The sequence below is a fragment of the Zootoca vivipara genome, chromosome 15 (genome assembly GCF_963506605.1).
Source record: "Zootoca vivipara chromosome 15, rZooViv1.1, whole genome shotgun sequence".
Lineage (NCBI taxonomy): Eukaryota > Metazoa > Chordata > Lepidosauria > Squamata > Lacertidae > Zootoca > Zootoca vivipara.
This window is the reverse complement of record NC_083290.1, coordinates 24,345,731-24,361,740: the sequence shown is the minus strand read 5'-3', so window position 1 is coordinate 24,361,740 and position 16,010 is coordinate 24,345,731. Positions and strand designations below refer to the sequence as shown.

The 16,010-nt window shown below is 44.8% G+C and overlaps 1 protein-coding gene across 3 annotated transcripts in view; it reads right to left on the bottom strand.

Moving 5' to 3' along the window:
* Positions 1–16,010, bottom strand: part of TRIM29 (tripartite motif containing 29) — a 47,306-nt gene that overhangs the window by 15,076 nt on the left and 16,220 nt on the right. For all 3 annotated transcript variants that reach the window (XM_035139070.2, XM_035139072.2, XM_035139073.2), the window contains exons 2-4: positions 10,880–10,975; positions 8,681–8,914; positions 6,785–6,983 (exon numbers count right to left, since the gene is read on the bottom strand). In XM_035139070.2, coding sequence (XP_034994961.2) covers positions 6,785–6,983; positions 8,681–8,914; positions 10,880–10,975 — 529 coding nt within the window. The remainder of the gene's footprint in view (positions 1–6,784; positions 6,984–8,680; positions 8,915–10,879; positions 10,976–16,010) is intronic.

The following is a 16,010-nucleotide window of genomic DNA, read 5'->3' as shown; positions in this document are numbered from 1 at the left end:
GCTGAACCCAGGAAGACTCATCAGGTACACAAAGTTCTTTTTGAGATCGTGATACACATTTGGATGTTTGCTACTTGATGACAGCAGGATCACAGGCTGAGCTGCATGTAGCCTGCACAAGGAGCAAAGGTTGTGATTGGTTATTGGCTCTTGAGAGAGCTGGGGATCCTTAGGTCAGGAGCTGGGACCCTCATTGGCCTTGTTCCACAACCTACATGAGTTATTTTGCCTGGCTAAAATGTGCCTTTGTCATAATTCCTCTTGCTTGCCTGAAGGGAGGATCAAGAGGTGTAAGTTTGTGTGTGTCATGGAAGAAGGATCTATCAGTTTTGGTTCTTTCACTTTCTTATTTTTCCAGCCTTAAATTCAATCCTCCACATTCCTGCCGAAATTTGTGATTATTCTGCAGCAAAATCCTCGTGAAAATTCACCAGCCTCTTAGTATGGCTTTATAAGAAGCACATTTATATATGCCGATCTGACTCATGTGCCCATTTTTTCCAAGCATTTTGCCCTACTCAAATGCATCCTTGTTGGTTTCACTAATTAGTTTGTTTTCATGCACCTGCTTAATCTAGTGCATTGTGAAGTTAGAGAACTGCACTGCAAAATCCCCAAATTTCAAAGCTGCATTTTGACAAACAGGTTGATTTTGAAACTGAAAATGAGGCAGGCTCAGGTTAAAACACAAACAAACTCAAATATCACCTGCTGTACAAGAGTAAGGGTCTGCAGTTGTCGACCAGGGAATGTGGCATTAAGACTCAAAAAAAAAAAAAAGCTATTCTCCTGGCTTAGCCAAAACTGTGCAGAAATGGCTAAGGAGGATGTGCGAAGCTGAGCCTGAATGGAAACTCAGGTCTTTCTTCCAGGCTGTCACTGGGGCATCTGTCACTGGGAAGTGTCAATGGTTCAAACTGAGAAGTGCATCAGATTGTACCCTGTGTGATCTAATGAGTGTCCCCATGCAGAAATCCCACTGATCAGGAGGAAACCGTGGTTCACAGAAGCTGGCATTTTGTGACCTAACCTGTATTTTACGACCACCTACTAACATCCATTATCAATCCCAGCAGAGTTCCCTTCCTTCTGCCTTCTCTCTGCTATTCCAACCCTTGCTGGAGGAGGCATCCACTTATCTGCACTCTTTGCAACTCCCCACAGACTTGGCCAGCTGTGAAAATTGCATTGTAGCATCTCTGAATGAGACACCACTTACAGAACCAGGTGCTAAAGTTCCCCTTTCTTTTGTAGAATAGAAGTGGGTGGAGCAAACAGAGTTTTGTCTTGGATGTGTGTAGGTGGATGGCGGCGGATGACGCAACCCTTCTCTCCTAAACTGGACCTGTGACTTCTTAAAAAGAAACCCTTCTACTTTAGTACCTTTCAGATTTGGTTTTATTATATGAAGGCTCAATTAGGGATGAGTGATTCTGTCAATTTTGGATTCTCTTTTCTAACCCTAAGTTAAATTCTCCACAGTTTGCCATTAGGGGGGGGGAGCCCTAATGAACACTCACCAGCATTTTAGTGTGAATTTATCTCAATGTGCATATTTTGTATGCCTTTCCCCCTTAATTGAAGTCTCTGAATACTTTGCCAGCAGGGAAAGAAAAAATAATCATGGTCATTTATTTGAAAAGTATAAATTCTCTTGAAGCAGAAGGCTCTACATCCATCCAAAAAGAACAGTGATTTCCATAACCTTCACCAAGAAGCAACATGGGGAGATATGTTTGGTCTAATAAAGTCTAAGCTTAATGTGATGTGGGAGATCCCTGAATACAGCTTCCAAATTCTTTTCCTTTTTTAATAAAAGCCACTCATCATGCCCTGATTCAAAGTGGGGTCATTTTCCTGACATAAATTTCTCACCTTCCAATGCTACTATTAATCACAGAGGGCGAAACATCAGTATGTTTTCCTCTTCTACAGACAGTGGAAATTGAAATGGTTTGTGATGGGGAAGCACCCTTCTCCCAACACCATGGTCCTGATCCACACTGGGGCACCTCAATACTGCTCTGAGTAAAAAAAACCCATGGGGTTATAGACAGTCCTAGGCCTACTCAGAGTACATGATTAGCATAGGTTCATCCATTTCATTGGGTCAACTAAAAGCGCAACTACTATGTGTCGCAAAGATCCATGCACATGGATAGCACTACAGAAATACTTATCCACAGTGGCAATGGAACATTCATAAATGGAAGTTATGTCCCATATATTAGTCTGTTCCTGGTACTAATAATATACTTATGGGGTGGGTTTTTTTAAAAAAAAATCCCAGCGCTTTGCACACATTATCTCATCAACTGCTGCAACAGCCTTATAAGGCAAGCCAGTAATCCTGTCACCATTTTACAGACAGGAAAGGTGAAGCTGTGTGAATATTGGCTCCTGTGGATCTGGGATGAGGTTATTGTGGGTGGTATAATTGCAAGCTCCCTGGGGTTATAGGCTGCTCTTTCCTCTTGACAGAGTGTAAAATAAACCCATTAGGGTTGTCCACTGGGGTGATGAACCTGTGGCCCTCCAAATGCTTTTGGACTTCAGCCCCAGCCTGCACTGCCAATGGTCAGGGATAATGGAGTTGTAGTTCAACAATATCTGTGGGGCCACAGGTTCCTAGCCCCTACTTAACAGTCCTAAACATTTGGGGGCTGGCTTAACTCAAGGAGCACCTTCACTCAGATGAGCTGCCCCCCCCCCCATATTTTAAAATCAGCTGCAGAGGCCCACAAGTACAGTCTACTAAGTTCACAAGCACAGGACCTTGTCAGTGGTGGCCCCCGCAGTTATGAAATTCCCTTCCTACACAACTACAAAAGGTCCCTTCAGTGCAGGCCTTTGGACATGCCTTGGAAAATCTAAATGTATTTAACCATGTTTCCTGTGCTACTGATTCCAGAGACTTAATACTTCCTTACAGTTCAAGATCCGCTTCAGTTTTGGGCTCTGCCCTGAGAACTAGTGTGTGGCCCTGCAGGAGTTGCTTGTTAGACTACAGCTCCCATCATCTCTGATCATTGACCTTGATGGAAGCTGGAGAGCCTCAGTATCCAGAAAGCCACAGGTTTGTTGTTCCTGGTGCACATGCTGCCCAAATATGCCTCCTTCCCTTTCTAGCACCTTTCTTGATCTTCAGTTTTAAATTGGGGGTATTTTAAAATGCTGGCTCAGAAAGCTAGATGAGATTGTACCCATGACTGCACTCAGCCCAATTCTATGTTTGATCTGCTTCCTCGCATCTTATTATTGCGCCAGAGTGTTCCAGCATGTCTCTGGCACGTTAGATGTGTTTGAAGCCTAGAGAGATTTGCAAGACCCTTTGCCAACGAACAAACAGAGGCATGTTTGATACAGATCTTAATGAAATGATAAAGATCTGGGGTTTCCATGGCAACCTTCATCAAGAGCCACATCAAAGACCTTTCCCTGCGATAGAAGCCTTTCTCTGACTCCTCATCTTCCCTACGCATGAGAATCATTACTCGCACATAAATGCCAGCCCTTCTGCCCTGTGCAAAGTAGATTCTGTCTGGAGGCCCTGCGACGATCTATCTAGGCATCTATCTGGTTCTCAGGACCGGGAGCTGCCAAGAGTTAATTCATATTTTAGATTTCTCAACTCCTCGTGATGCGGAGAAATATTATCTCCATTTTACAGATAAGAATCTGAGACATGAAACAGATTAAGGCCTTATATTCCCTACATCATTGAGGTGTTTTTTTATTTAAAAAAATGTGGGTAATACATCTAGCAACTGTCAGCAGTTTTCATGGGGCCAGAAATTACATGAATTATAAGCAATGATTAAGAACTACTGTGTTGCAAAGCACAGTTTCACAGCATCAGCAGGGAAAGAATATAACTGCAGCCCAAACAAAATGCCATGGATGTTTTAACACTGACATCTGAATGGACGGTTTCCCTTTTGTGCTGTAAAATATAATTTTGGATGAAATGAATTGGCAGTCAGTTCAGTTTTGACAAAGGGAAGCAAGTTATTTACAGAGTATAACAACTTTGTGCTTCATGAGCCCCTTGTCAGCCCTTGTGTTGGATAGGAGGTTTATTCTTTGAGGATATATCCCCACCATCAATGGCATGGGTAGGCAAACTAAGGCCTAGGGTCCGGATCTGGCTGAATCGCCTTATAAATCCGGCCCGTGGACAGTCCAGGAATCAGCGTGTTTTTACATGAGTAGAATGTGACCTTTTACAGTATTTAAAATGCATCTCTGGGTTATTTGTGAGGCATAGGAATTCATTCCTTTTCAAAATATAGTCCGGCTCCCCACAAGGTCTGAGGGACAGTGGACCGCACAACTGCTGAAAAAGTTTGCTGACCCCTGATCTATGGTCTGAGGATCTTGCAAATGTATTTCATACAGTTGTCAATTTCATGTGGTTACCTATTTGGAAATCTTGGGTGCTTATATTAATTTATATGCTTAATTTAAGATCTATATACTGATAGTCACTGCATTGTCCATTCATTTATTTATTGAATTTATATAATACCTTCTTCTCCGAGAACCTCAAGGGGGTGTATGCTGTTCTCCCCCTTCTTGCTTAATTTCCGCCACATGTAAGAAGTGCCATTTTAGGAGGTGAAACTTTTTTTTGAGGGGGGGGGAATCAGTGAGAGGTCTTAAGAATACATTTTGGGGCAATGTTGTGAGGAATGCAAATCTGCTATTATTTTTGTGACTGGACAACATTTAGCTTGGCAAGTCTACCTTTGATGAAGAAGCATATAAATTGCTTTTGGAAAACCAAAGAATTTTAATTTTACCTTCTGAAAATGCCAGGCAATGCTAAATAAAAATAATTAATAAAACTGCAAGTACTTGGCAATCATTTTTAATGATTTCTATTCAATTCTCCACACTTTTTACTTAGCAAGCAAAATTAAATAATATTAATTTAACCAAAATATATTCCAAATTCCCAAGTCATGTCACAACTTTTTAACACACCTAATTTTTAGAATTTGAAAGTTGAAAAATTCAACATGTCCTACACAGCCGTGTGAGGTAGGTCAAGCTCAGAAGCAGTGACTGGCCCAGGGTCACACAGTAAGCTTCATGGTTGAGTGGGGATTTGAACTCTGGTCTCCCAGGTTTTAGTCCAACACTCTAACTACTCAGGGGTGTAGTGTTGGGTGTGTGTGTGCCAGGGAAACTGAATATTGGGCTGGGGAAGAGATTTGTATCAGTTTACACTTTAATGCTGATCCACATGTTTCTGAACCAACACGAAAACCTAAACACAGCTGTCCTTCAAAATTGCACTTCTCGGAATTATGTGATATACTTTGTCAACCCAAAGTGCATGTGTTAATGGAAAGTGTGCACAACAGTAATGCATGGAAATGTGTTATGTTAAAGGGATAACTTGCAGAAATGTATACACTAGGCAAAAGAAATGTGCAGGAATGGGTGTGTTGGGATGTTTGTGCACAAAACATATTAAAAATGTTCATGTAGATTTTTTTTAAAAAATGCAAACTGATGCAGAAGTGAGGCAAATCGAACATAAGGCAGGTGCAAACAAGAAAATGGGAGAAACTGAAATTGGTAGATTTTTCCATTCGTACATGTGGCCAACCAGATGTTTTTGGACTTCAGTTCCCATCATCCCTGATTATTGGCCATGCTGACTTGAATTGATGGAAGTTGGGGTCCATCAACACCTGGAAGGCCCCAGGTACTGTACCCCACTCTTGGCTTAGACAAACTCATGAAGGTGAAATTTATTGGTGGCTATTAGCCATAATAGCCAAGTGAAATCACTACATTCCATTTATTGGATTTGAATATTCTGCTGTATTTGTTGCATTTTTATTGCTCCACCGTTACTGATTAGCTAAATTGATGCATGATTTATTAAGTATTGCACTTTGAAGTGTCAGCTGTTCACTTAAGACATTCTGTGTCTTAAGATGGAGGGGTAGAGGTAAGCGATGGTGTTTTTACAGGGTGGCTGTAAATATTTTTATACCAGCCAGACATTTGCATAATGAGGCAAACTATTTTCTGGTGCAGCTTTTACTGATGTTATTTGCTGTTGAATTGCTGCTGCTGCGACTTTGTGGTTTACATGATGTCTTACTTTGCATAATTGCTTCTCTATTAGTCGTTTGCCGCCCTGAGCTCCAGATGGGAGGAAGGGTGAGATATAAGAATGAAAGAATGACTGGATAGATAGATAAATTAATAAATTCCATTTGTCACTAGGTGAAATAACTTAAAAAATAAAATAAAATCTCAGGCCTCTTAGAACTGTGGTTTAAGCTCTGCTTTTATGCACTTGCTCCTTCATTTCATCTGCAGAACTTTTATCATTAGTTTTGGTTTGGATAATATTATTGCTGGTTTTAAAAAATATTGTATTTCGAGCTTGTTGGGGAATCTTTGCATTGAAGGGTGAAATAATAAAGACTTTCTGGGGGGAAGTGTACAGGAAGAATGCCTTTGCTTTGGGGAAATAAAGAGGAAAAGTTCTACAATTGTTTCTGCAAGTTTGAGTTCCAAGTATACTTCAAATGATAAAACGCCAAAGAAAGTGCACATAACTTCACAGTGCAATCTTATGCATGTCTACTCAGAAGTAAGCCCCCGTGAATACAAAGAGATGTTCTCAAGAAAGGTGGGTACAGGAGATGGCACTGTAATCTCAGAAACAGACAGGCCAGAGACCTTCCTCAAGGGGATGCAGCAACTTGAACCACTTCTAAACTGAATTAAAAGGCCAGGTGGAATAAGTTCTCCTTACCGTTCTCCATGTGGTTCCTCTCAATGAAGTTCCTGCTGAGGTCTGCCTTGCAGATTTTCTCAACATGTCTCATGCACACGTTCAGGAGGTCGTCTCTCAGTATCCCCATAGACGGGCTCATGTTCTCTCCCTCCAGCAGGATGCTGTACGTCGGCAGGGAGGGTGGAATGGTGTAGCTCCTCATCATTGCTCCAAATTCCTGCCAGGAATAATAGTGATAAACAGAAGTGGAATACAGAGGAGGAGGAGGAGGGTTTGGTCTGAAGACACGTGACAGAGCCACTGGGCTGAAGCTAAGCAGGCCTAGGTCTGGTCATTGGTCTAAGTACCGATGGACCACTCTGAAATCCTAGATATGCCACCTTGAGTTCAATAGAAGAAAGACAGGATATAGGCAGTGGTGTAGTGATCCAGGGTTGCAGGGGGTCAAAGACAGATTACTATTTCTTCAGCAGGGTCCCTGTCTCCAGCATCCTAGAGCTACTCAATCTGCATGAAAGGGGAGCTTTCTAACCACTGTCTGCTCCAAAGCTAAGGATTTAGGAACAACGAAAACACAAGGTGAATCCATTTCAAGAAAATGATGCACAGGTTCTGTTATGTACAATGGAACTTCATGGAAAGTGCAACTTAAGTCACTGCCGAATAAGATGCTGGAGTGCTCCTAAACATTTACCCATGTACATGTACAGAAAATAGTAGATCTAGCTGAACGGCAACTCATGGAGACCTGCATTGATTATGGCAATGCATCCCTAAATATTATTGTATAATTATAAGCTTATTGAATCATTATGGAAGGCATGCGCCTCTGAGGGGGTATGGGTGTGATCACCAGGAGCAGACCCTGCATTTCTGAATTTGCCATTACACTACTGAACATTATTAGTAATAAAAAGACAGTGAATATAGCAAAGGTAGCCAGTATGATGCCTTCCAAATGTCACTGGATTGCAAGTTAGATCTTCATTTGCCATGCTAGCTGGGGCTGATGGAAGTCGAAGGAATAATAATAATAATAATAATAATAATAATAATAATAATAATACCCCACCAATTGAACTGTGTCGCCCCATCTGAAGGACACAGCAAGTGAATAGCCCTTATGCTCAGGATAGTGGATGAAGATGAAACGTTTGAAAGGATGTCGTCAGCCTCTGGTGAACTCCTTACAGGTCAAAGCAGAATTCCCAGTGTTTGGCTGAGAACAGCGATTTCAAAACTCTCCTTCCCTTTCACCAATGCTGACAGAATAAATGACACATCTCATCTATGAACAGCTGTTTAGTTTCCTTTATGTATGATTTAACCTGGGGAGGGGGGCGGAGGTGCTGAGTGTGGAGATGTATACATATTTGCATAAATTATAGGCCAAGGTGGAAAACCTTCACCCACCCAGATGCTTGACTACAACTCCCATCATCCTCAACTATTGGCCATGCTGGCTGGGGTTGATAGGAGATAGAATCCAATAACATCTAGAGCGCTACAGGCTGCCCACCTCTGCTATAGACAAATCAGGCAATAGCGTAAAGGTGCTATACAGCGAAGTCGTAAAAGCATGCAGGTATTTTGCCATCTGATTTCTTTCTTGCAGCGGAGACTGGGCCATGAGGGCAAATGGGGTATTGCCCCACCAACCTCAGTCTGCCCTCCCTCTCACCAGCCCAGCTACTAACAAGAATTCCAGGTGGGTGGCACTGTCTATGGCTGTTTCCTCCTCCTTCGTTTCAGTGTTGCCCTTGTGGAACTCTGTAGTGGGGAGGAGGATGGAGACAAAATTAGCTCATTGACTCTAGCTCCACCTAGTGTTGGCCTCCCTGCCTTCTGCCCTACCAGCCCCAATAGCCACCAGCCACCACAGTCAGCATGGAAGAAAAAAACAGCCTTGCATACCTGCAGGAAGAGCACTGAGTCGCTGATCTGGCCTATCTGCTCCCTGGTCTCCTTGTCTTCTTGCAAGAGTTTGGCCCTTTCTTCCAGCTCCTCCACAATCTCCTTGATGTTCTCCACGGCAACCTTCTCCCTGTGATCCAAACTGGCCTTCACTTCGTCCCGCTGCTTCTCCAGGTCACGGATCAGCTCTTTGAAATGCTGATCCACCGTGGCTTTCTCATTGGTGGTGAAGTTCTAGACGAAGAGACAGGGGGAGATAAATGTGTTGACTCATCTATCACAAAGAAACTGGCCCTCTCTGGCTTGTTTTCATACCCTGAGTGTTTTTCCCCTGTCCTTCACCTCTAATTTTGCCTTTTGCTTGTCCAGGTGGAGGACAGAGAGGGGTACGTGAGCATGATTACAAACTAGCAAGCTGAACATAAAGTCAAATTTATATTTATTGCTTCATCCACTTTCCCTCTGGCTCCACCCACCATTGGCATGTGGCCCTCAGAAGCCTACTCAGAAGGAAATGTGGCCCTCAGACTGGAAAAAAGCTTCCCCACCCTGGTCTAGATTATTAAGTGTAGCTGAACAAGGAGAAGTCTGAAAGGGTGCTTTTGTGCACAGTACAACCTGCAGGGCAGAGGCATAACAAAGCACTTCAAGATGACATCATCATCAGTTGATAGCTTCCCAGGGTTCCTCTGATCTAACCACGTTAGCGGTTTCTACTGAGAATGTTTCCACCCACACACAGATTCTCAGCTAAATCCTGTGCTCAAAATATTCTGGTACTTTCCCTGTGAATCCCTGGGGAGACTTTTAAGCCAGCCTTTCGCCAACCTGGTGCCCTCCATATCATTTAGGCCGCTAGTGGGTGTAGCAGTTCAAAACATCTTGAAGTTCCAAGTTGGGGAAGGCTGTCTTAGAACCCAGGACTAGAACTGATGCAGAACTAGGTTCAGAGCTCCACTCAGTAAGGAAGCTCATTGAGTGTCCAGACACACTTCCCCTGTCTGTCCTGCCTCGTAAGGTTGTTGAGAGGATAAAATGGGTGGAGAATGCACAAAAAAAAAAAAAGGCGTGCCACCCTGAGCTCCTTTGTGGTAGGTCAGGGATTTCTTTTTTCAAAAGGTATTAAGTAGTACGGTAAAAGAATGAATATTACATTAACATGGGGCACAGTGAATCCAGATAATGAAAGTTCCCATGCTCAGGCATTCTCCTGAGATTTGGAAAGAGAAAAATCTGGCTTTACATATATTGCTTGACATGATTTTTTATTTTTGCAACATCCTCAGCTATTCAGGGATGAGCTCTGCCAGTCGAGATAAGCAGACAACTTTGGCAGAGCCAAGGCACAGAATTTAAATGTGCTGGGTAGTCCCCGGAGTGTGAGACGAGCTTGTGTGTTCCTGGCCTTCCGCCAAGTTAGATCTATGGGCCTATTCTCCACCTACCCCACCCCACTTCTAGCCCATGCGGTTGGTCTGGCCCTGAAGAGATACTCGAAAAGAAAGAGCAAGAGGTGAGAACATGAGCGGAGGAAGCAAAATGACATCTTAGGAGAACCATATGGGGAGGAAATGGAAGTGAGGAGAAAAACAAGACAGAAGGTGGAAGCCTCCAGCTGTATCCAGTGCTGGTCCTACTCAGAGTAGACCTACTAAAGTTTATTTCGTTAGCTATATATGCCTCTATTCATAAAACTGTATGAGAGTAGTTTTACAATGGTATATATTTGAATAATAATAATAATAATAATAATAATAATAATAATAATAATAATAATATCAGAAAGCATCTAACTATTGTGGAAAGCATCTGTTTTCATTGCCTGCATAAGCCTGGTGGACCTGAAATGTTTTTAGCAGGCATTTGAAAGCTGAAGCAGAAGCTCCCTGCTCAAACTCTATTGGGAGAGCATCCCACAAGATCAGGCCAATGACACTCTTCACAGGGAACTTTGGGAATTGGAGTTTTCTGAGGGAGTCTCCTAGCGACTCTCAGCACCCTTAACAAACTACAGCTCCCAGAATTCTTTGAGGGAAGACATGACTGTTTAAAGCAGCATCAAAGCGCTTTAAATGTATGGTGTGGACGTGGCCTCTGTTGGAGTGCAAAAAGTAGGAGGGAGGAAATGAGCAGAGCAGTGAGGGGCGAGTAGTTTGGGGAAGAAGGGGGAAGAGCAGGAGGATTTTGTGTCGCTCTCACCTTGATACGGTCCCTCTCTTTCTGCCACTTGTCCACTTCATCTTCCAGCTCAATGATCTTCAGCTGCAGCTGCTCTTTCTGCAGGGAGAGCTCGGTCTGTGGAGAGGAAAGAAAGCCACCAGTGAAATCATACTCTGCTAGGCGGCAGCTTCAAAGCCAACAGATGCTGCTCACTTTTGCCCTTGGCCCCTGGACTGCAGCTCCCATGAGTTACAGGTTCCTGGCAATTAGGAGTAGCTATCACATCAAGCTCATCTAGATAATCTCACTAGTTGGGTCAGGCAATCCCAATCCCCAAGTCAAACACACACAGACACACAAAGCTAGATTTAAAGCTTTGAGCAATTCCTTATGAATTTGGGGGGGGGGGGTTAAGGGATTAGGATTATGCTCCCCCCCATTGCATTAATGTGGGTTGCTGTGGGGGGGGGGGTGTCAAGGAGCCAGATTTCAAAATCCAGATGTGTTTGAAGCCCAGGGCCCAGCCCAGGGTGTGTCTCTGCAACAATAACAGTTTTCCATGTAATTACAGGATGACGTGGCCCATGTTGCAATAAGAGCGGAGGACGCCCTCGGCAGAAATTTTGTTTAGACATGACCAAAGATTCATTCGCTCTGCATCTAGCCCTTTGACGATGCCATGATCAAGGCAGGGTGAGGAAGACAGTGAGATCAGAAAGGAGGACTAAAATCCACCAGCTCGCTCAGGCACTGTCCAATTGCAGCCCTTCCAAGCCTTGAGAGCAGAGGCAGAAAGGGTTGAGAGTTGTGCAAAGATGTGTTTGTATTGCTGGCTGTACCTTGACTGGTGCATGATGCGCCATTGTAGGCACAATCTGCCTGTCCAAAGATCAGGTTTGTCCAGGTAGATGAAAATGTGACAAAGGGCATCTGGAAGGAAGACGGTTCTCTGCGCCTTCCCCCAGCTCTCCATCGCAGTGTGTGGCCTGGCGATTCAGCTCTGATTCCTGCATTGCAGGAAGCTGGACTAGATGATCCTTGGGATGCTCTTCCAACTCTAACAATGACGAACACCTGGATTTCAATGCATGAGACCCACAAATAGGCGTGTTTGCCCTGATGCAAATCTAGGAGTTGCTGTGCATCAGTAGTTCACCCCACGACACACCCGGAGCCCTGCACACACATAGCCAGTGGCGGAACTTCATGCTCCAGCACCGAGGGGTGGAGAGCAGGCAGGGACAGGACTGGCATGCGTCCCAAGGGTGTGGTGTGTGTCCTGGGGGCGTGGCACATCATAGGGGCGTGGTGTGCATCCTGGGGGCGTGGCACGCTGCCTGTGGGGCATGGCACCCAGCGTGTGCGGGGGGCAGCCACAATGGCACCCCACTGGGACCGTGCTGCCGGGGGCAGTGCGCTCCCCCCGCACTCCTCTTCCTCTGCCAGTGCACATACCTGCTCTTTGTAAGAATCTAAGAACTGCTTTGTTCTTACATTAAAGGTCTGCCTAGCCCAGTCTCCAGTTTCCAACAGTGACCAGCCACAAGATCACAAGCAAGGTAAGGCATGTTTGTCCCCAACATCTACTGTATCCAGAGATATACTGCACTTGAATGTGGAGGCTCCATTTAGCCATCATGCCAAATCAAATTACTATCATGCTAATTAATGTGTCCGCATTATGAAACTGAGCCACCCAGAGAAAGATAACTTGGTCCTGAGAGATGAACAAATTTTCTAGCCCCCCTTTATTTATCCTGTGTGTGCTAACACAGCACCGCTAGAAAGGAACACTGCATGGCACCTAAATGACTGTTATGTTGGTCCCAATTTTACATCAATGAGACAGGAATACTGTGATGATGATCATGATTTATTTATATATACCCCACCCATCTGACTGGGTTTCCCCAGCCATTCTGGGTGGCTCCCAACAAAATATTAAAAACACGATAAAACTCCAAACATTAAAAACTTCCCTAAGAATTCCTTACTTTCCTCGATAGCAGGTAGGGAACAAATGATTGACAAGCCAGTCATTGGGGCTTCCCAATCTGGCCAGGGGCATACCTTTCTTGCCCTGCCCCCCCTCTTACCCCACCCACCTACCCAAAACAAACATAGCAATCTCCTATTGACCCCAACAGAAAACTTTTTGTTCAAACCTAATTGCAGTATTTTGGGAGGAGGTCACAGTTGGGAAGGGAAGGGTTAACTTGACAAGGTACTGGAAAAGGAGCACTATCTCTAAACATATTTGAAAGTGTTAGACACATCTTTATTCATTATTATATTCCTCTAATTCTCCAGATTTCATACACACACCCCTCTAGTTATGGGTGTTGCTGGAATTGAACAATCTTTAATTTCCAAATCAATCCAAAACACACATGCTCTTTTCTTCATCTTACTGCTTAGCAGTCTTTGGAAATTCCCACAGGGACTTTGGACACATTTGCACAATCCAACTAATGCAGCTTAGTTAACCTGGACATCATTCAAACATTGTGTTTTTTCAGATGCATAGCTGCCAAGTTATCCCTTTTTAAAGGGATTTTCCCTTATGCTGAATAGGCTTCCTCGCGAGAAAAGGGAAAACTTGGCAGCTTGAACCAGAAAACAGATGGGTGACAAAAGGTGAATTATTTTCTCTCTGCCAAACTGAGAAAGTGAATCAGGGGGGGGGGGGGAACCCACTTACAATCCTATGTCAACACACGCCTTTCATTAATAAAACCTGGTGCACTCTGCAATATATCTACAATGCAAATAAATAAAGCCATTTCACATGCTGAATATCTTATGGAAAGGGAGGAACTCAGCCAAAATTATCAGATCTCTTGAGTGGACACTTTAAAAAAATGAAGAAGAAAATAAATCTTGTAATTTGTTTCACACCTAGGCCCTAAGGGTATAAGGCAAGACAATCTTCCATCTCACTTTTGCCTTATGGTGCAATCCTGAGAAGTAAGTTAGGCTGAGAGGCAATCACTTGCCCAAGGTCAGACCATGAGAAGCAGGAAAGAAAAGAAATTTGAAAGCAGGACGAAGACCTACACTCCTTCCATTACCCCACACTAGCTGTGTCATGAGATTGGGATAGTGTAGATCTTAGTTCAAGCATTTCTTGAAAATATGCCCCTCAAATCATGTCACATTGCTGTTGGACTTTGCAAGCACATGGTAACCAGGAACTGTTCTGCTAAGGGCAGGCCTCCATTGCCTACCTGAACTGGTTTAACAGCCAGCTCAGCCACCCTCCAACAAACCCAATGAACCATAGCTGCCAAGTTCCGGATTGAAAAATCCGGGAACAGCAGCGGCACGGCACCGGAAGTCGCTTATACGCGACTTCGGGACATACGTAGAAACAACTTCTGGTGCCGCTCTGCCCATTTCCAAAATGGCTGCGGTGCAAGAAGTCGCTTCTACTCATGTCCGGAAGTGCGTAGAAGCGACTTCCGGCGTTGCTCTGCCCATTTCCAAAATGTCTGCAGCGCCAGAAGTCGCTTCTACGCACTTCCGGACATGCATAGAAGTGACTTCTGATGCCGCCGCTGCCCGATTTCCGGTGCCCATACATGGGCAGAGTGGCACCAGAAACATGGCCGTCGGCAGGAGCTACTTTCCGGGGGATTTACGGGATAAAAATCCATTCGGGAGACCAGCGGGAAATGGTAAGAAAATATGGGGTTTCCCGGGAAAAACGGGGTACTTGGCAGCTATGCAATGAACTGTGGCACCGTAGACATGCCAATGATCTCTTAACAAAGCACTTTCTGAAGCTTGAGAAAACCAATATCCATGATACCTTTGGGTGGAAAGCCATGATGCTCAAGCCATTTTGTATGTAAACCAGTACACATGTTTATAATGTAAGTAATGGAGTGGCACATCCCTTTTTGCCGCCTGAGGCAAAACAGGAAAGTCCTGCCCTGCTACCGCAGCGGTCTCCTTCGCCTGGGTTGAATGGTGACAGGTTCCAGTGGGTTTTGGCTAGATCTCACAAAGAGCATGAGATCTCATGAGATTTTGGTGAGATCTCATAAGATCTCAAGGGAAACCAGTGCTGCCGCCGGCCACCTTGTAGGCTTCCCCCACCTGAAGTAAGATATCTCAGCCTGCCTCATGGGTGGGCCAGCTCTGGGATGTGCCATAAACCTCTTTCATGCCCATCTAGGGATGAGCAAACATGAGGCTCTTTTCTTCCTGAAAAAGAACTGAGTCCCTTCAAGCCTTCAAGTACTGCACTCAAATGCTTAAAACTCTATCTAGGAGAGTTTCAGGCTTTCAAAAGAAAGCCCAGAGGGACCCAGTTTCTTACTCCACCTGCCACTCTGTCCCCAAGAGTAAAGAACTTGGGGGCAGGTAGATGGAGTATAATACAGTGAATAGGGCTGGCCCTATCATTAGGCAGAATGCAGCAGATGGGTAGAAATTGTGGTGGGGAAAGCTAGAATGCCACCCAGTCTGCCCTGCACTCTCTTGATGCTCTCATGTCCAGTGGAGGCAAGCAAAGTGGAAAACAGTTTAGCTACCTGCAGGCACGTACAGAGCCTCTCTGCTGCCTGGGGCGGCAACCCGCTCCGTTGTGACGCATGCATCATGACATAACGTTGCTACGTCATGACGCATGCGCACGTCGGAGCGGGTTGCTTGCGTGTGCGCACTATGGAGCAGGTTGCTGGGGTGGTGCTCCGGTGCCCAGATCCGCAGATCACAATGCTAGAGCGGCGGCGCCATTGACGCTACTCTCTGGCCTGCCCCTTGTCTCTGCCCCACCAGGAAGAAGCGAGTGGCGAGGCCAGCAACATCGGGGCCTCCACGATGGCGGTTGCACCGCCGCTGCGGTAGCGGCAGCAATCAGTGGAGGTAGCAAGGGGGTGCCGTGCTCCCCCCCCGCAGAGTGGAGCCTGGAGTGCTCCGCCCCCATCGCCCCCCTATTGTGATGCCCTGGCTACCTGTCCGGTTAACATTTGCACATAGAATTGTGGTGGGGTGGTGGGCACCTTCCTATATTTTGCCTGGGGCAGCAATATAGTGTCTGATAGATGGAATTATTATTATTATTATTATTTCATCATCATCATCATCATCATCATTTACCCACTCTTCATCCTAAGGTCCTAGGGTAAAAAGGTAAAGGTAAAGGACCCCTGACAGTTAAGTC